The sequence below is a fragment of the Camelus dromedarius genome, chromosome 20 (genome assembly GCF_036321535.1).
Source record: "Camelus dromedarius isolate mCamDro1 chromosome 20, mCamDro1.pat, whole genome shotgun sequence".
Lineage (NCBI taxonomy): Eukaryota > Metazoa > Chordata > Mammalia > Artiodactyla > Camelidae > Camelus > Camelus dromedarius.
Genome location: NC_087455.1, coordinates 18413521 through 18434810, shown reverse-complemented (window position 1 = coordinate 18434810; position 21290 = coordinate 18413521). Strand labels below are relative to the sequence as shown.

The window sequence follows — 21290 nt, the reverse complement described above, 5'->3', positions numbered from 1 at the left end:
GCGGTGAAGCGCGCGCTCGTCGGGGCGTGACCAAAACCAGGTCCGGCACGTGGGGGTGTTTGCTTCCGGGGCCAAGGGCTCTTCATTTCCGGGGGAAGCCGGCATTGCAGTTCGCGAGACTTGTGGGAGGCGTTGGCTGCTCCTTCGTGGTCCCGTGGCCTCTGTCCGGGAAAGCCAGAAATGAAGATCACGAGGCAGAAACACGCCAAGAAGCATCTTGGCTTCTTCCGCAACAATTTCGGGGTCCGCGAGCCCTACCAGATACTGCTGGACGGCACCTTCTGTCAGGCGGCGCTGCGGGGCCGCATCCAGCTGCGGGAGCAGCTGCCGCGCTACCTCATGGGGGAGACTCAGCTGTGCACCACCAGGTGGGCCTGGCCGGTCCGGGGGGGGCGCGGGCGGTCCCGTGGTTGCGGTAGACGCAGGGCCCTGCTCATAGACCTCCGCTGCGATCTCTCGAGGGGCAAAGCGCCCCGCCCACGAAGAGTTAACAGCTCCGCGGGGCCCGTAGGAGGGCGGGCGAGTAGCTACTTTGTGGGGCAGAAAGTACGATGCCCAGCGGATATTCAACCGGGCTTATTAAAATGCTAATATTTGACTCCTCCACAGGAGGTTCCTATTTAGGGATGAGAAAGCAGTTAGAAACTGTTATTCTGACATGGGTAGTATATAGAAGACACTTCGAAAAACATTGTATTAATATGAAAATGCAAAATGAAAGAAAGGTGTGATTATTTTGAAACAAGCTGATGACTTCAGAATGTTTACTCTTATGAACAGAAAATACTTTGAAGGTATAACCGATTTGTACTTGAAGAATGTAGCACTGTAGTGGCAAGGATCTACTGTCACATTATTTAGATTCACATTTCAGCTCTACCACCTCTTAGTTTGAATTTGGGATTGTTACTTGAGATCTTTCAGAATGAGGTGTTGTAAAGCAAGGATAATTTTAAAGTAAGATGCCCAACTTTGTAGGACTGTTTTGAGATTAAACGAGAATTTATGTGCAGAGCAGTTAGCATTCAGCCTGGCGCATCGTAAGTGCTCGATACATTTAAACTGTTACTCTTTTCTTTCTACTTAATCTATGTATTTTCTAGGTCTTTTAAGAGTAAAATAATTCTTGTATTATTTGTGGCTACATATGACAAATTCAGATTGTAATGGTACAGTTTGAGTGTTGTTTTTTATACTTGCTTTATATGAAAAACCGATGTACATCTATTACAATTGTGAGTTGCTAATAATATTTCTTTTTTCAGGTGTGTGTTAAAAGAGTTAGAAACGTTGGGAAAGGACTTATATGGGGCAAAGCTGATTGCACAAAAATGCCAGGTTCGAAATTGTCCCCATTTCAAGAGTGCAGTGAGTGGATCAGAATGTCTGCTTTCCATGGTTGAAGAGGGAAATCCTCATCATTATTTTGTGGCAACACAGGTGATACTACTTTTAAAACCGGAGTCAGTTTTAACCATTTCTATTTATACTTCATATGGAGCTATTTATCATTAGAAAAAAATTACATGGAAGTGGTTTTAAGTGTTTCAACTTTTTTAAATGCAGGCTTTCAAGTTAAATTTGTAGTCAGTAGAAGCAATTGTCATTTGAGAATTTGAGATAAGAACCTTAAGCATATTGATTTTCTTCTTAATTACTGAAGTTTCCTTTCTTAAATAAAAAATTATTGATATAGAGATGTGATATGTTTTAGGGTTCTAGAAGGGAAGTAAGTGGAGCAAAGATTTTACATTTTATGTTTATACATGTTTTTTCATGTTCCTGTATTTCATACTATTTATCAGAAAGTCATATTATTTGAGAACATACTATCAATATGGAACTGTTTTAGGCTTTTAAAGATTGGGAAGCATGGAAAGAGAGATTCTCAGGGTTGATAATAATGAAGTTTGTGTATTTAGATTTGCTTAATATGGTTTTGGAATTATAAAATTACACAGAAGCAGAGCTGAATCTAGAATGAGTCAGCTGATTCCTACTTTGTTTCTACTCCTTCAATCTCTTTGAGCATTCTTGACCCTTTCTGAACCTGTCTAAGAGTAGGAACAAGGAATATCACCTAACATATTTACCTTTGCATTAGTTTGTAATTCGTGGTCCTAGAAAGTCTGTGGTCTTAGAATACTGATCAACATAGAATATTGATAAATCCAGTTCACACTGTCACCAGTTCTTATGTTTCTCTTCCTTTCTTTATCATAAATATACTCCTGTTATTGACACACTGATTTGCAGAGTAAAACCTCTGGTCTCTTTTATTTTCAATATAGCCCTCTTTAAGTTCTTAGACATCTACTTAAGGCATCTGATTTAATTGACATATCTGAACTAAATAATTCTGTTTTTCTTTTTAATAGGATCAGAGTTTGTCTATGAAAGTAAAGAAAAAGCCTGGAATTCCTCTCATGTTTATTATTCAGAATACTATAGTTTTGGACAAACCTTCTCCAAAAACAATTGCATTTGTTAAAGCAGTAGAGTCAGGTCAGCTTGTCTCAGTGCATGAGAAACAAAGCATCAAGCACCTCAAGGAGGAACGGGGTTTAGTAAAAGACCCTGAACAGAGAAGAAGAAAAAAGCGCAAGAAAATAAAAGGCCCCAATCCTCTTAGCTGTTTGAAGAAAAAGAAAAAAGCAACGGATACAAACTCATCTGCCTCTGAGAAGAAAAGAAAAAGAAAAAGAATCCGGAACAGATCTACTTCAAAAGTACTTTCTGAAAAGCAGAATGCAGAAGGATAATGAATCCTTTGGATACTTTTAAACACATTCAAATATGAAAAATAAGTTTCTTTTTGAAGCTGTGGAAATATTTATGGTAAAAGAGTAAACTTATTTTTGTAATTGTAAATATTGACCCACAAGCCTTTGTATAAAATTATTTGTTTAAAGAAAGAGTGGATAAGAGGGAGGGTATAGCTCAGCAGTAGGGTGCGTGCTTAGCATGCACAGGTCCTGGGTTCAATCCCCAGTACCTCCACTAAAAAAGAAAATAAAAATTAAAGAATAATTTAAAAATACGTAAAGAAACCTAATTACCTCCTCCCCCCCAAAAAAATTAAAACTAAAAAAGAGTGAATGAATTTTGATGTGATCCTGTTCACTTTTCTTAGTGAATTTCAGGGTGGGCTTTTTAATGTAAAACCATTGTCTCTTTCTGTCTTACTGCTGCGTCTCTCCTTCCGACCTTATATGCAAATAGTTTAAAAAGAATCAAATAGTACCAAAACACTCATGACAAAAAGCAGATAATCCTTTTATATTCACAGAGGAAACTTCCTCTTACAACTCATGTAGTTGTTACAGAGTTTACCTTTGTATTTCCTGGTAATATGAATATGCTGCTACCTATGATCTACCCATTATTTATTAACTTCCTACTAGAAAGAATAGAGATTTGCTTGCTTATTTTATTCCACCATTTTTCCAATATGTTAATATTTTAATCTTTATACATCCCAAATTCAGCATTTTCACTATGATGACCATAAACTTTATTTAGTACTGAACAAAGTAGCATGCTATGATTGAATTTATTTCTTATATTTTTCTGTTATTTCGGAAGTTAATAATGGCCTCATTTTCTTATAGCATCTGACTTGATCTTGACACATTCTTCAGTAACTCTGGAAAGGATCTCATAATTTTTCATATGATAATATCAGGTAATTCCTTATCCCTGGAGATAATTCTAGAGCCATCCCTCTGTCTGCCAATGTGGAAAGGTTTTCCACCAAGCATGTTGCTCAGCTCTCACCCAGGCGCATCCTGCCCTTATACAGAGAATCTACTCTCTCACTTTTGTAGCCTAGATTCTTCATTTTACTCTTTCCTGGTTTCCTCTTTTGCTGTGGTGGAGCATAGAGTGTGTAGGAAGTACATTTTTTGAGGCTCATCCAATGTGTTTAACCTCATATTTGTTGCACTGATAATCTAGCAAGGTAAAGAATACTTGGTTACAAATCATTTCACTCAGTTTCTCTTGAGAACTTCTTAATTGTTTATAAGGCCCTAGGGGAAAGAAATCCCTTTACTTTTTTTGAGTTCCATTTATCCAATACAGAAGAGGATTTTTTTAGATGTAAATGTTAACTTCAGTAGCAAAAATTCCAGAATAATTCTCTTTCAGTTTGGCTATATATGTTATTTTTAAAATGTCAAAAGGGTCAGTTCAATTAGGAATCAAATAATCAAACGACTTTTTCAGCTCCTTCCCCAATTATTTTAATTATTCATCAGGCCAAAGTTGAAATGTTTTTGCAGTGTAAGATTGAAGTATAAAGTTGTCAGAAGTGCAATCAGTAGCTTCTGACTTTGAGCTGGCAGTGATACTTTCAAAGTGGTTCTTAATTTGTATCCTTAGAATATTGCCATGTATGAAGTATTTCATGAATAAGTTCTTACTTATGCCTAAAATAAGTGATTTTTCTTAAAAATGAGACAATTCAAATTTATTCCTATGGAAATGTCATTCTCAGTTGAATTCATAATTGCTTTTTTTGGTGGAAAGTGGAACGTTAGCTCTACCTACACTGGGAAGAGCAGACAGGCTGTATTTGGCAAGCCAGATGATTGTTCCTACTGTCATTTCATGATTCTGGTTTAAATTTATGATAGGAATATTTTTTAAAAGAAAAGCAAAGGTACTGGGAAAAACTGAATATAGTTCTATAGTTCCTGTGAAGAGAAGTAACATTTGTCAATAATGACAGAGTTAAGAAACAGATCAAATGTAGACAAAGTGATAAATCAAGTGAAATGTACCCTGATGACCTTCATTTCAGTATGCTGAAATGCATAAATTACAGGTGTTTTTAACAAGGCTTATGTTTACTCAGTGCTGTCTGATTGCCTGTATTTAGTTTAACAGCCTACACTGGAGAGCTGGAAAAGTCATCTCATTTTTATGAAGTAGTAATTTTTAAATTAAAACACAAAAATACAAATGCATTGTAAAACATTTAATAGCTTACAACTTGGATTAGTCATTTATATATTTTCTCAGTAAAAATTACTTTAAATTTAACAGAAGGATCTCATATCTTTGTACTTCAGTTCTTTAAAGAATACTACCCTTTGCCACCACCCTGAAAATCGCTAGCACTACTTGCTCTGTTTTCTCCATACAAATTAGGGAAGACGGGGGCCCTGGGAGTATGCACAGGCAATCAATCCATTTTGTGGTTTGGAAAAAAATGTTCAGAACATCTGCTTTAAATGGTAGCTACTTGCTTTGTTGGGGATAAAAGTGGAACACACGTGCTTTTCAACTCTGAAGTTTGCTAGACTAAAAACAAATAGTATTTCTGAAAACTGCTATCCTTTTTGAACGCTTTAAAATAAAGTGTTTGCAGTTGTGTTTGGGCAGGATTCTGTATTTCCTGCATTTTCAAAGCCCTACAGCCATTTTTTATTCCCATAAGTATATAAAGTAAAACTAGAAGTCATTTCAGAACAACTGAATTTCAAAAGCAAAAAGATTTCCTGTCTTCTATTTATGCATAAAGTTAAGAGTTAAGAGACTGTTTTATGACTGCATCTAGGTAAGGCAGAATGGCTGTGACTTGACAGGTTTAATTAATAGGTTTTCATGGATGGGTAGAATGAATATTTTAAAATATTTTAAAAATATGTCTTGAACTATAGCTTAAGAATTCTTAGTTGTAAATGAAAATGTATATAAATGAAAAAATGTGATAACTTAGTATAGCTCTACCTATATTGAAATCCAAAACTGTTTGGGGATAAAGACAAAAGATTAGGTGTCTGGACTGAATTTAGGAACTGATTTCTCGTATGATCTTAGATTAGTGGCCTCCAAATATTTAATCATGCATCCTTGCCTGTAAAAAGCTTTTGTGTACACCTATAATGTGTATATTTATCAACTATATAAATTTACTACTGTACATTCTAAGGTATACACAAAAATATAAAGGATAAAGATAAGTTATTTAAAAATCTTTGCCATTAGCTAATATTTCAAAATACGATGACTTCATTAGCTAATATTTCAAAATACGAGGCTTACCAATTATACTTGATACGAATCTACTTCAGGTAGTCTTAATTACCTTATTTGTCAGATCTGTCTAGGTCTGGTTTTCCTTTATATTAATGATAAAGTGTACTAGGAGTAGGTGTCAATACGTATTTGTTGAATAAGTGAAAATAAGAGCAGGTCTACTACAAAGAGTCATAGCTTCTCAACCAGTTTTCAGACCTAAACCAGCTCACAGGCCCAGAGCCCCTCAATTTAAGGGGAGGCTGGGTTCCCTTGAGAAAGGTCCCTGGAAGCACTGCTACAAGTTTTCCTCTAAGCCTTCCCCCAAGGGACCTGTGGCCATTTTCTAGAGTGAATGTGCTTTGGGGAATAGAAATACCCAGGCCTTTTGGGGATTACTAGACCCTGGCTCTGAATTGATGCTAATTGCTGGGGACCCAAAATGCATCTGGTCCAACATTAAAAGTGGAAGTTTATGGTGGTCAGGTGATAAGTTGTGTTGTATGCGAAGTTTGAGTCACAGGTCCATGAGCCCAACCTGTGTTTTTCCTCCAATTCCAGAATGTGTAATTGCTAAAGACATACTAGGCATCTGGTTGTGTCTCCATATTAGCTCTCATTTATGGACTAAGGGTCATTATGGTATGAAGAGCCAAAGGGCAGCTATTGGAATTTCTCCATGCCAGAGTAGTAAACTAAAAGAATAGGATCTCTTTGGAGGAAATGCAGAGATTACTACCATCATTAAATACTTGAATGATGCAGAAATGTTGATTCTTACTTCATCTCCATTTAACACATCTCATCTGTTTAGTCTGTATAGAAGGCAGATGGTTCTTAAAGCATGACTAGATTATTTTAATGTTAATCCGAGGGTGACTAATTTGCAGAACCTCTTCCAGAGATAATATCTTTGCTGGAACAAATCAACACAGCTCCTGGCACCTTGTATGGAAAATGCTTTTTTTTTCTCCTCTAATTTTTAACAATTTGCTATGACCACCAAAATCAGTTTGCTTTTCTTTGACAAGGTCAATAGTACACCATTACAGTCTGGCTTATGCTAATTTAGCACACCTGCCTTCAGCCATAATGAAGTCTGCAGAGATCATGATCATCTTAACATTCCACACATCACACTGACCCCCGACGTTGATGACATTGTGCAGGTTGAATTTGATGAGCAGGAAGTAGCAAATGCTACGAACATCTTAGTCAACTTAGGGACTTGGGAAGTATGGGATTGGAAGATTGATTAGAAGAGTGTCTGGTGAAGAGGTATATGGATGGATCTTTCTGAATGGGCACAGAGTGTGAAGATATTTGGGTCCCACGTGAAAAATCCATCAGGCATTCACTGTAGAGGAGACTCAATTATCAGGTGGTCAAAATGGCACTTTCTGTAGATGTCAGCTTCTTTTCCTGCCATTGAGTGCTTGTTCATTGGGCCTGTGAACAAAGTAGTTACAGTGGCAGAAATGGAGACTATGCATGGTCTTCATACCTAACCTGGCTAGCACTGCTGCTGAATGCCTAATGTGCCGAAAAGAGACAACCCTGAGCTCACAATTAGGCACTGTTCCTTGTGGGGAGGGGAAAGGAACCAGTCAGCCATATGGTGGCAGGTTGGTAACACTGGATCCTTTCCATCATGGAGGGAGTTGAAATTTATCCTTAATGGAACAGGGCCTATTCTGTATATGGATTTTCTTTTCTTTCTTATAATGCTTCCATCAGTATCACTTAACAAAATGCCTTATTTACCATCATGGTATTCTGCTAACACGGCTTCTGATCAAAGAATTTGTGGTATTAAATGGTCTTGCTTCAGTATGTCACTATTTACAGTGCCAGTTTAGAGACAGCACCTTGAAAGGATGGATATTCTCTTGCAAGATGCACGATAAGCTTTGAATCAGAGGCCACCATGTGGTGCGTCTCATCCATACCTAGAATACACAGGTCCTGTACTTAAAAGGATGGAAGTGGAAGTACTCTTCTTCTCACCTTTACATCTTATAACCCACTCAGAGAATTTTTATTTCCTCCCCCATGACTGAGCTCTGCTGGATTGGAAATATCGTTCCCAAAGGAGAAATGTTCTACCAAGGGTGCAGCAATAATTCCAGTGATATGGAAGATGAGACTGTCACCAGGTCATCTGGGAGTTTCTTATGCTTCTGAACCAACAGGCAAAAAAGAGAGTTACTATACTGGCTAGGATGATTGCTCCTGATTTCAGTTAGCAAATTGGATTGCTGCTACAAGATAAGAGTAGGGAGGGCTGTTTCTGGAATCAACGAGAGTCTTTAAGAGGCTACTTAGGTGCTTCTATATCTGATAGTAAATGTTAATTAAAAACTACAGCAAACAAAGGGAGGCAAAACTACTATGTATTCATATACTTCAGGAATGAAGGCTTGTGTTACCTCACCAATTAAAGAACAAATTGAGGTTCTGCCTGATGTCAAAAGAAACATAGAATGGGTAGTGGAATAGCCAGCCTCCAAGATGGTGCCCAAATAGTCTCACCTCCTGGTATATATGAGCCTGTGTGTCCTCTTTCACACGGGATAGAGCTGACTCATGTAACCAGTATATCAATATTATGAAAATGATGGTGTGTAACTTCTGAAGCTAGGTCCTAAAAACATAGTAGCTTCCATCTTGCTTTCTCTTGGAGCACTTGTTCTTGGGGGAAGCCAGCTCCTATATTGTGAGGCTGTTTAAGCTCTAGAGAATTCTACGTGGAGAGAAAAGGAAGCCTCCTGCCAACAGCCAGCATCACTTTACTTGCAACGTGAGTGAGCCGTCTTGGAAGTGAATTCTCTAATCCTCAAACCTTCTGATGACTGCAACCCAGCAAACATCTTGACTGTGACTTCATGGGAGGCAGAACCACTCAGTTAAGCCAATCCTGAATTCCTGACCCATGGAAACCACGTGAGAAAAATGTTGTGTTAAGCCATTAAGTTTTGGAGTAATTTGTTATGCAGCAATAAACAATAATGGAAGAAAGAAGTTTAATATATCAAATATGGACTTGTGACTAGTTAAATAAATTATGTTTCTAACAGCTATGAATATTTTCTTTGTTATGTGTATATGTAGCTATGCTTCTATCCATATATGTATACACATATATACATTTGTACACATACATTATGTAAATGTTATACATACATAAGTGTATGTATATATATGATATATATGTAATAGAATTATACACTCATATATATACTATCTTCTCTCCCTAATTATTTTATTCAAGTGTTTTTTCTCTTCATATGCATTTTTATTTATTTTTGTTTATACAATTTTTTAAGGTTACACTCCGTTTACAGTTATTACAAAATATTGGCTGTATTCACCATGTTGTACAATACATCCTTGTAGCTTATCTTACACCCAATAGTTTGTATCTCCCACTGCCCCACCCCCTATATTGCCCTCCCCACCTCCCCACTGGTAACCACTAGTTTGTTCTCTGTATCTGTGAGTCTGCTTCTTTTTTGTTATATTCACTAGTTTGTTGTGTTTTTTAGGTACTACATATGAGTGATATATACTACAGTAATTGTCTTTCTCTGTCTTGACTTTTCCCACTTAGCATAACGCCCTCCAAATCCATCCATGTTGCTTCAAATGGCAAAATTTTATTCTTTTACATGGCTGAGTAATAATTCATTGTGTAATATATCACATCTTCTTTATCTGTTCATCTGTTGATGAACACTTAGGTTGTTTGCATATCTTGGCTATTATAAATAATGCTGCTATGAACACGGGGGGTGCATGTTTCTTTTTGAATTAGTGTTTTGGGTTTTGTTTTTTAATATATACCCAGAACTGGAATTGATGGGTCATATGGTACTTCTATTTTTAGTTTTTTTTCCATACTGTTTTCCATAATGGCTGCACCAATTTACATTCCCACCAACAGAGGGCTCCCCTTTTCTCTACATCCTCGTCAACATTTGTTATTTGTGGTCTTTTTGATGGCAGCCATTCTGACAAGTGTGAGGTGACATCTTATAGTGGTTTTGACTTGCATTTCCCTGATAAGCAATATGAGCATCTTTTCATGTGCCTGTTGGCCATCTGCATTTCCTCTGGAAAAAATGTCTATTCAGGTACTTCTGTCCATTTTTTAATCAGGTTGTTTGGTTTTCTTGATGCTGAGTTGTATGAACTGTTTATATATGTTGGATATTAATCCCTATCAGTTATACCATTCGCAAATATTTTCTCCCACTCAGGTTATCTTTTTGTTTTGTAAATGGTTTCTTTTGCTGTACAAAAAGCTTTTAAGCTTAATTAGCTCCATTTGTTTATTTTTGCTTTTATTTCCTTTACTTTAGGAGAAGGATCCAAAAAAATATTGCTGTGATTTATATCAAAGAGTATTTTTTTTTTGAGGTTAACTTTACCATTTAATCTGTAGATAACAGAATTTCAGCTGGGACTGAGATCGAAATTGAGGGGTAATTAACATAGCCTAGAGATAGCTACAGTGACCCTTAGGATTTTGCATCTTCTCATTTTGTGAAGAGAGTGAGAATACCTTCATTTGTACGAAGGACAGTCACATCACGTTAGGTGAAACAGGGAGTATTTAATGGTAGTATGAAAGTTTAACTGTATAAAGAAGGATGCACATGGATGCTGAGTAGCCTAAATGGTGGATTGTGCCAGCCCCAAGCCCACATGTCCACACTCTACACTGTGGTGCTGGAGCTGGAACTCTGCAAACCACAGTTCTTTGGCAGCTGCTTTCTTTTAGATTCTGCCAGTGAGGGGCACTAAGGCAGGACTTGGAAGGAGGATGGAAGAAGAAAGGACACGCTTCTTCCTGTGAGCTTATTGTAGACTCCTTGACTGCTTGAGGTTCTTGTGAGAGTCACTTCTTCACTCAAGCTGCATCAGTTTATTACCTATGGTCCCTAAATCCAATTTGTAACACTTGCAGAAACAGCTTTATTGCCTCCACCCCTCTCCCTGCAGTAGAGAACCAGACACCAGCACTAACTGGCCAGAGCCCATTCTTATGAGATGTGTCTGGGTATCAGACCCATGGGGCCCCTCCTCTGAGCTGAGAGACATCTGCACCAATGGATTAGAGTTTACCTCCTTAGAGGTTTCAGCCCCAAGGGCTCCTCTCTACGCTTCTATTTTAATCATTCTAACCTCTTCCTTTTCTTCTCCGTGCTTTAAAGGCGGAAGCTGCTTCCTGCAGTTGCTACCTCCAGAATTCTTAGAGTTCTCTTTTTACCTGTTTAGTGTCCTGGTAAACAACTGGATACCCAATTAATATCTGTTTGTATTAGATTCTCTTTGTACACTTAACTGGTGTAGTTTTTCTCTCCCAACTAGACCCTGGTCGAAGACAAGGGTTCTAGTTACCTGATTCAAGTGTTCGTTCTTGGGCTAGGGGGACAGGGACCAGCTCTACTCAAGTTATATGGATGGAGATTGGATAAGGGGTAGTCCTCATCAAAGAAAAAAAAATTGAGGTAGATTATATTATAAATATAAAGAGAGGTGAGGAGGGATCAGGCAAAAAAAATTCATATCTAAGCATTAAGATAATCTTTAAAGGTTATAAAAGAAGGAGGTTTCACACCTTTCTCTCCTCTACAAAAATCTTCCAAATAAAATTATTGTGAAGGTGAAAAGACGAATGGAAATTAGATGCCATTTCACACCCACTAGGATGGTTATAATTAAATAGACAAAAATAACATGTGTTGTCAAGGGTGTGGAGAAATTGGAACCCACATGCATTGCTGATGGGAGTGTAAAATGGTGCAGCTGCTTTGGTAAACAGTCTGGCAGTTCCTCAAACGCTTAAACATAGAATTAACTATCTGGGAATTCCTTTCCTAGGTGTATACCCAAGAGAAATGAAAGCATTATGTCCACACAAAACTTGAACACAAAGATTCATAGCAACATTATTCATAATACCAAAAAGTGGAGACAGCCCAAATGCCCATCAACTGATGAATGGATAAACAAAATGTAGTATATCCATACAATTTGTTTGGCAATGAAAAGAAATATACTACAACATGAATGAACCTTGAAAGCATTATGCTAAGTGAAAGAAACCAATCACAAAGGATCGTATATGGTATGATTCTATTTATACGAAATGTTAAAAATGGGCAAATCTATAGGGGCTGGGAGCAATGGCAGGCAGATGGGGGTAAGGGGTGTAGGGTTTATTTTTGGAGTAATGAAATATTTTACAATTGATAGTGGTGATTAGATGTACAACAATGTGAATATAGGAAACCATTGAATTTGTACTTTATTTTTCTGAATTTGTACACTTTAAATGGGTGAATTGTGTTATGCAAATGATATCTCAATAAAACTTACGAAAAATATGCACACAGTAGGTATACAGTGCATACTTGTTCATGAATTAGTCATGTAACCAAGTGGGCCAAAGAAATATACTTCTGCATTTTAGATGATTTTAAGAGGCAGCTAAAGAAAAAAATTAAAAGTATAAATTGTTTCCAGTTTCTTTAAAGGAAAAAAAAAATCCTGCCAAACTATTTGGGTGGTAATGTTTCATTTCTTTTTCTCCTATGAATTAGCCCAGGTGGCTCTCTGCCAACTTGCTAAGGCTCACTGTCCTCTCCCTGATGCAGTCAGATGCCTTCTGTTCCTTTCTGTTGCCAAAATGTTACAAATGATCTCAACCTTTCCACAGGTAGTAAATGCTGAAAAGGTACATCTCTCAAATCCTCATCACTTTGCACAACAATTTTACAACGTCTTTTGTTCAAGTTGGTGTGAAAATGGGAATCCCTATGGAATGAAATATTTTAATCTCCAAAACTGAATTAGCACAGGTAAATATTTTACATTTTCTAAGCAACACAAGCATGGTGTGGTTTAGTTATAAGACATAATAATGTTCGTACTGGCACTTAGTTTTCCACATTCAGAAAGAGCAGGGCATGAAAGAAAACTGTCAAGTAATAGCATGGGTGTTGAGAAGACCTGTGTTTGTTGTTACCATGTACTGTCAACATTTGTGGCCCCTTAAGGTGATGGGAGCCCAGACAACTGGTCAGGTTGGTAGCAACCTTGATCCTGATGAATTCTGGGTTTTTCTGTTGCCCCATCATTCCTTCAAACAATACATTTTGATATTTAGAGCCATCACTTGGCTTTTCTTTGGTTAAAGTTCAAAGAACATGATTTTATTTTATCCTTGTTCTCTTGTAGTGCTTGATGTCATTTGTGGTGCCTAGGTGCTTAATAAATGGTATTGCGGTGAGTGAGTGAGTGAATGAATAAATTGAATTGGATGAAATGAACTCTATTATCATCACCTCTATTACAGGGTCGCTAACAGCATCTTCCTTACTCATGATGGTCAGTATCACACTGTTTCTTTTATGTGTGACAAAATTCGGACTGTCTAACTTGGCTGGCCAGTGTAGCACATCCATTGCTCCAAACTTTATTCCTTGAGCACTTTGGCATTTGGAAATAACAAGTAGCTAGAAAAAAGAATCTTACATTTTTGTGAAAAGGAAGAAATATTTAGAAATATGTTTGGCAAAATATGTATCCTAACTGAAATATTGTTAACTTCATCTGTCTCTAAAAATTATTCACTACTTTTCTCTTCACTCTGTTATGAATTATTCTGATTGGGGTAATCTGACAACATGTGCGTATGGGGGGCATCTAGGGAGAGGGACTGTGTGCATATGCATGTGTGTTGCACATAAAACCCAGTTGTTAGAACAAGTATGGTTACAATACACAGCTACCCACTGGGCCCTGTCATCAATTCTGAAGCTTTGTTTCCCAGAGGTCATCACTAATTCCTAGACGACAGAGATGCACTGTGTCTTTCCTTTCCATCTCTGTCAGCCAAAAGAAAGGTTGATTATAAGGGAGGGTTTATCCAACCACATTCAAAGGTGTTGCCTGATTCAGTATCCTTCCTACTATGTCATTATCCTTTGCACTGATACACACTCTGCTCCAACATCCTGAAAGGACAATTTCATAACATCCCTCATTATTTCTCACTGCAGAGAGGAAGTCGTTTAATCTTTCTGGATCTAATATCCTGTCGTTGTGTATCCTGGTCCTTACCACGTTCTGGCTGAACACACTCTGGACTATCTTGAGATTTTTCTGGCAACTTTGGAGAAGTAATGAAAGCAGCAGAAGAAAATAACTCTGATAAAACCAAAAAGGAAAAAGGGTTCAGAAATAGGTCTATATACAATCAGCACAAGAAGCAAATGCTGTGGGACAGTAGTTCTTAGCTTACTGTGCATGAGGAATAGTAAAAACAATAAATAGTAAAAGCAATAAATAACAAACCCCACCCTAGAGATTTATATTCCTTTAGTCTGGCAGGGGATCCAGCCATTTGTGTAAATGGAGTGTTTCTCACATGTTTCTAATGTGCGGCTAGACTGAGAACCTCTGGCATAGAAAAGAATTTGGGTTTGGAATTCAGGTAGTTCCAGGTCCAAATAATCAACTGGGGCTTCTTTCAGCCTCAGTTTTCTTATGGGTAAAATTGGGCGAATACAGATTGTAAATAAGATAGTGTCTGGCACTTAGTATATGCTCAGCAAATGATTCACAGGGTATAATGGAATACCATACAGCCATTAAAACTCATATTTTTGAAGGCTACTTAATGACCTAAAAAAATAAATATTTGTTCCCTTAGCCCCATTCTCTCTCCTCCCCTGCACTGCCAACTTCTGTGGGCACATACCTGGTCCCTATCTTCCTTCCTAAGGGCAACATTATGATTCAGAGTAGCCCTTCTCATCTCATCCGTTGGTTGCAAATTTGTCTCTAATGAGATCTTTCAGAAAATCAAATGAGAATCTCTAAGGGAGGTGCCAGGCTTCTGAATATTTTTCAAGGCTCCCCAAGTACTTCTAATATGAAGTCAGAGTTCAAAAGCACTTAATGGAACAGTGGATCTCAAACTTTTGTGTGCGTAAGAATCATTTGGAGATTTTATTAAAACTCAGATTTCTGGGTCTCAACCTTCAGTAGGTCTGCCGTAGGGCCCAGACTGCATTTATAACAAGCTCTCAACAACTGGGCCAGCCTCATTATCATCATCAGCTGGGAGCTTGTTAGATATGCAAATTGAAACGCCCCACCCCAGAAAAACCACCAATCAGAGTCTCTGGGGTTGGGGTCCCGGAGTCCCGGCTTAACAAGCTCTCCAGGTGATTCTTCAGCAAGTTAAAGTTGAGGAACATAACGCCAAAGCAAGGCAGAAAGCAGCACCAGGAATCTGGGAACATCACCAAAATTTCAAATGTCTGACGTGGGAACCAGAGTCTGGGGCTAGAGCCAGAGAAACCACAAGGAGTAAGTATAAGGGAAAAGTGGGTCCTTCAAGGAAAGTCAGGTGACTTTACCAAAGTAAGAGGAGTGAATGTTAGATAAAAACATTGCTATCTCCTACAAATGTGGACGGGTTATGAAAGTACGGTGTTTGTTTTGAGGATGAAATGAGACGAGGCATGCAAAAGTGTTTTTCAGTGTCTGGCTCATTAGTATTTAGTGAATTATGTGAATTACTTTTCTAAAAGCAGCACATTGGGGGCACTCGGTCTAATTAGCTTAGGAAATAGAACCTTTATGCTTTATGTTTCTGGTGTTAGCGAATGATGAAAGATAACAATTTCGGTGATGCAAACAAGCTTTAACACTTCATGAAGCAGTCTCCGTTTGGAGAACTGCAAAATGGGGTGGAAGGCAGAAAGCTTTTATAGGATAAAGAGTAAAGAATGAGGAAAAGAAAAATAGAAAATATCTGGCTGGGACCACATTGGCAACCTTGTTTGGGTGAGAAGGAAAAAGAAATAAGTAAAGAGCTTTGGGGTTTGGGGATTGGCTGAATGGATATACTGCATTTCTGGTCAAGCAGAGCATTTAGAGGGACACAAAAATTAAGATTTGGTTTGCTGACAGGGCACTCCAGGCAGGAGCAGCTCCATCTTGGGCCTAGAAACTTATTTCAACATTGGGTTTTATGCTTAGGTCTACTGGCCGTCTCAGGTTAACTTTTATGTCTGTAATGAGTTAGGGGTCAAATTTCATTTTTTTTCTATGTGGATATATCCACTCGTTACAGCAGCCTTTGTGAAAAGGACTTTCCTTATTAGATTAACTCCACTCCTGTGTTCCCATTTATTTTCGGTTAGCAGGTTGTTCTTTTAACAACATATAGTTGATTTACAATATTAGTTTCAGGTGTATAACAGTGTTTCAAAACTTTTATAGAGGGGAGGGTATAGCTCAGTGATGTATATACCTAGCATGCCTGAGGTCCTGGGTTCAATCCCCAGTACCTCCCTTAAGAAATAATTAAGTAAACCCAATTACCTCCTCCCACAACAAATTTTAAAAATAAAATATAAAATTGAAAAAACTTTTATAGATTATATTCCATTTATAGTTACTGTAAAATATTAGCTATATTCCCTGTGCTGCACAGTATATCCTCGTAGTTTATTTATTTTATACATAGTAGTTTGTACCTCCTAATCCCCTACCTCTGTCTTTCCCCCTCCCCCCAACTGGTCACCACTAGTTTGTTCTCTGTATCTGTGAGCCTGTTTCTGTTTTTTTATATTTAGTAGTTTGTTGTATTTTTTTAGATGCCACATGTAAGTGATAATATACAGTATTTGTCTTCCTCTGTCTGACTTATTTCAGTAAGCATAATACCCATCCATGTTGTTGCAAGTGGCAAAATTTTTCTTCTTTATGGCTGAGTCGTGTGTGTGTATGTATATGTATATATGTATGTAAATATTATATATATATATAATATATATACACACACACACACACACACACACACACACACTTCTTGTTTATCCAGTCATCTGTTGATGGACACTTAGGTTGCTTCCATGTCTTGGCTATTATAAATAGTGCTGCTATGAACACTGGGATGTATGTATCTTTGAATTAGTGTTTTTATTTTCTTTGGATGTATATCCAGCAGTGGAATTGCTAGATCATTTGGTAGCTCTATTTTTAATTTTTTGAGGCCCATCCATACTGTTTTCTGTAATGGCTGCACCAGTTTACATTCCCACCAACCATGCACAAGGGTTCCCTTTTCTTCACATCCTCACCAATGTTTGTTATTTCTGGGGTTTTTTGATGACAGCTGTTCTGACAGGTGTGAGGTGATGTCTCATTGTGGTTTTGATTTGCATTTCCCTGATTAGCGATGTTGAGCTTCTTTTCATGTGCCTGTTGGCCATCTGCATTTCCTCTTTGGAAAAATGTCTATTCAGGTCTTTTCATTTTTTAATCAGGTTTTTTAAAATGAAATTTCTTTAAATTCTATATAAGCTTTTTTAAAATGTTCCTTTTTTATTTTTTTAATTTTATTTTTTTATTGACGTGTAGTTGATTTACAATATTAGTTTCAGGTGTATTTCACTTACGTGGAATCTAAAAAAAGATATAAATTTTATTTACAGACCAGCAATAGATTCATGGAAATAGAAAACAAACTATGGTTACCAAAGAAGAAAGGGCCAGGGAGGGATAAATTAGGAGTTTGGGATTAACAGGCACACTACTAATATAAAATAGACAAACAACAAAGACCTACTGTATAGCCCAGGGAACTATATCCAATTTCTTATAATAAGCTATAATGGAAAAGAATCTGAAAATATATGTGTGTGTATATATATATATATGTATATATATATAGGTTGTTTTTTGATAGAGTTGTATAAGCTGTTTATATATTTTATATATAAACAGTCATATCATTGGCAAATATTTTCTTTTTTATAGTCTTTTTGTTTTGTCAGTGGTTTCCTTTGTATGCAAAAGCTTTTAAATTTAACTGGGTTCTATTTACTTATTTTTTCTTTTGTTTCCTTTGCCTTAGGAGACCGATCCAAAAAATATTGCTAGGATTTATTTCAAAGACTGTTCTACCTATGTTTTCTTCTAGGAATTTTATGATTTCAGGTCTTACATTTAAGTCCTTAATCCATTTTGAGTTTATTTTTGTATATGGTGTGAGAAAATGTTCTAATTTCATTCTTTTACGTTTATCTGTCAAGTTTTCCTAGCACCACTTATCAAAGAGACTGTCTTTCCCCACTGTATATTCTTGCCTCCTTTGTTGTAGATTAATTGACCATAAGTGTATGGGATTATTTCTGGATTCTCTGTTGTGTTCCACTAATCTATGTGGCTGTGTTTGTGCCAGCACCAGTAATTTGATTACTGTGGCTTTGTAGTATATTCTAAAGTCAGGAAATGAGATTCCTCCAGCTATGTTCTTTCTCAGGATTGCTTTGGCAATTTGGAGTCTTTTGTTTCTATACAAATTTTAGAATTTTTTTTTCCAGTTTTTTGAAAAACGCCATTGGTATTTTGATAGGGATTGCCTATTTTCCATTTTGATTACATACTCCTGGAAGGCTTCGACTTTATCTTCTGCTCCTTTGTATCTGAATTAATTAGGATTTGGTTTGGCCCTGAATAACAGGGAGGCAAAATGACAGTCGTGTGAATAAGAGCCTCAGTTAGATATTCCTAAGCAACAAGCCACGCCAAACTCACAGGCTTAAATCAATAATTTTCTACAGTTGTTGGCTGTGGTTTGGCTGAGCCCAGCTGGATAGTTCTTAGGTTGTCACTGCAGAAGCACCTCTGCTTCTCCCTGAGGTCTGTGTTTTGGCTGGGATGCCTCCTGCCTCCTTGGATCGGAGTGGGGGCCAGGCTAATCAGAGCCATTCTTCTGGTAAAGGAAGAGGCACAAAATAGCAAGCATGCCCCACAAGGTTCTGGCTCAGAACCAGCACACTGTTGTTGCTACCCACGAATAAAACACAGGGCTGAGCCCACAGTCAGAGGGAGGAATACTCTCCACCCATGATGAGGTCGTGGAAAGGATGTGGGTATAGGGAGAAGTGAAGAACTAGGGGTAATTGTTCAATCTACCACAACAAGATAGAAATTTCTTTCTTCCATCTAAATCCAGAGATTGGCAAAATTCTCAGGAACTCAAGCTGCTTCTGTCTTGTTGCTCCTCTGTGAATAGCCTCATTGTCAAGTGTAACTCATGGATTAAGGTGGCTTCTTTAGCTCTAGCCATCAGATAGGAGGGAGGAACAATGTAGAAAGGGAACAAAGTGCATATGCCGACTGTTGTTTAAGAGAGGTTCTTAGAAGTTGCCACGTGATACTTCTATAATGTGTGGCCAGTTGGTTGCAAGGGAGACTGAAAAGATAACCTTTATTCTAGTTAGCCACATACCCAGGTAAATCAGGACATTATTTACTATGGAAGTAGAGAAGAATGGATCCTAGGGACAAGACAATTAGTGATTTGTATATATGGCCTTGTACAGAATATGGGTGCAATAAATATTTGTTGCTTTTATTTTAAATGTTTTACATGCTGTGGAATTTTTTAAATGGTAGTTATTAATTTTTTATGGGAGAAGAGAGTAGTTATTCTCAGTAATAAAGTAATAAGAAAAATATGTTTTTAAAAATTCAGTGATTCAAATTTGTTTGTCATCAAATGCTTCTTTCAGGTCCCACAATTATAACTGAGAAACATTTTTTTAAAATATAAATAGCAATATTGTCTCTAAATCTCTAGACTTGACTCATTGGCTTTAACAGTATTCAAACTAAGGGATTAAAACTTATAAAATTGAAAACCACAACAAGGTGCCATCATGCCCCTATTAAAATGATCAGACTGAAAAAACATGGACAAATGGTGGCAAAAATGTGAAACAGGTGGAACTCTAGTACGTTGCTGGTGTGAATGCAAAATAGCAGAACAACTTGGGGAGACAGTTTGACAGTTGCTTGTAAAGTTAAACATTCAGTTACCATAAGACCCAGTAATCTTACTCTTATGTATTTACCAAGGAGAAATACAGGCATACATCAACATGAAAACCTGTTTGCAGATATTTATAGCACCTTTATTCATAGTCACTAAAAACTGAAAAGAATCAAAGCGTCCACCTATAGGAGAATGGAAGAAAAAATTGTTATATCCATTCAATGGAATACTACTCAACAACAGAAAGAAATGAATTACTGAGAACATACAGCAAGGTGAATAAATCTCAAAATAGTCATGCTAAGTGAAAAAAGAATCAAAAGTCTACAAACTGTGTGATTGCATTTATGTAACGGTCTGGAAAAGGCAACGTTACAGGGACAGAGATTTATTAGTGTTGACGGGGGCTGAGAGTGTGGGAAGGAGGTTGATGGTCAAAGAGGCACAGGGAATATTTTGGGATAATGGAAATAATCTTTATCTTGATTGTGGTAGCAGTTACAGAACTGTATGTGTTGTCATCTTTCATAGATCGGTACACCTTAGTGAATTATACAGTGAATACATCTATAGCATAGGAAAACAGTATATAAATTACATCTCTACAAACCGGACCAAAAAGAAAAAAAATGTTTTTAATATACCAAACACGCAAAAGAGCAATACAAATTTGATAAAACTCAGGAGGGAGAAGTGATTCTGATATAAATTGGTGTTTGAAACTTTTTTTGGATTAAGAAAATAGCCAAGTCAGTTATTTCCATAATCAAAGATTCATTTATAGCCTAGAATTAAATCTAGCTTCAAAGAATTAATGACTTTTACACTTCTCATTTTAGTCCCATATCTGCAGTTGCTCATTGTGAAACAGATAAACCCATGTAGGCAAATGCCTCTCCCTCAGCATTGGTTAATAGTGGCTAAGGTTAGAGTCCACTGGCTATTGAAGGGCTAAAAGGAATTGATTTCATAATGTAAAATGGCATATCCTGGAGCCATGGAAATATGAGAAAATTCTGTAAGAGTAATTGTTCTGTTCTGGTAAAAGAAAAGATTAATAATAGCTCTCTCACAGATTCAAGATGCAATCTTTTGCTTTCATTACCACCTAAGCTTACTAAATATGACAACTAAAGATTTTCCTGAAGGAGGGCTGAAGATACCACAGGGTGAAGAAATAAAGCCCCCTGAGTCGTGTTAAGAGGTGAAAATATGGGCTGAGGGGGTGGAGACATTATAGGAGGAAAGTTTGTCTCTGGGAGGGGCTTATCCTCAAAAGGCTTAGATCTAACTCTAGAGAAAGACACACGCTGAGAAGGCAATGGATAGACAGGTTAAGTTCCACCTCAGGGACCTTGGAAGTCACAGGGCTTATGAAAAAGGTAATTTGAAAACTGAG

The 21290-nt window shown here is 37.3% G+C and overlaps 1 protein-coding gene across 2 annotated transcripts; it reads left to right on the top strand.

Moving 5' to 3' along the window:
* Nucleotides 1–74: 74 nt before the first annotated feature.
* On the top strand, nucleotides 75–9104 carry UTP23 (UTP23 small subunit processome component). Of its 2 annotated transcripts, XR_010377035.1 has the most exons (4): nucleotides 75–368; nucleotides 1266–1440; nucleotides 2379–2838; nucleotides 3612–9104. XR_010377035.1 is itself a non-coding variant. In XM_010988437.3 (3 exons), the coding sequence occupies exons 1-3, from the start codon at nucleotides 181–183 to the stop codon at nucleotides 2760–2762; spliced, it is 747 nt and encodes a 248-aa protein (XP_010986739.1). In that variant the 5' UTR covers nucleotides 75–180; the 3' UTR covers nucleotides 2763–2923. The 2 variants fall into 2 exon arrangements, 1 of the variants encoding a protein (XP_010986739.1); XM_010988437.3 differs by lacking the exon at nucleotides 3612–9104 and having other exon boundaries at nucleotides 2379–2923.
* Nucleotides 9105–21290: the final 12186 nt, after the last annotated feature.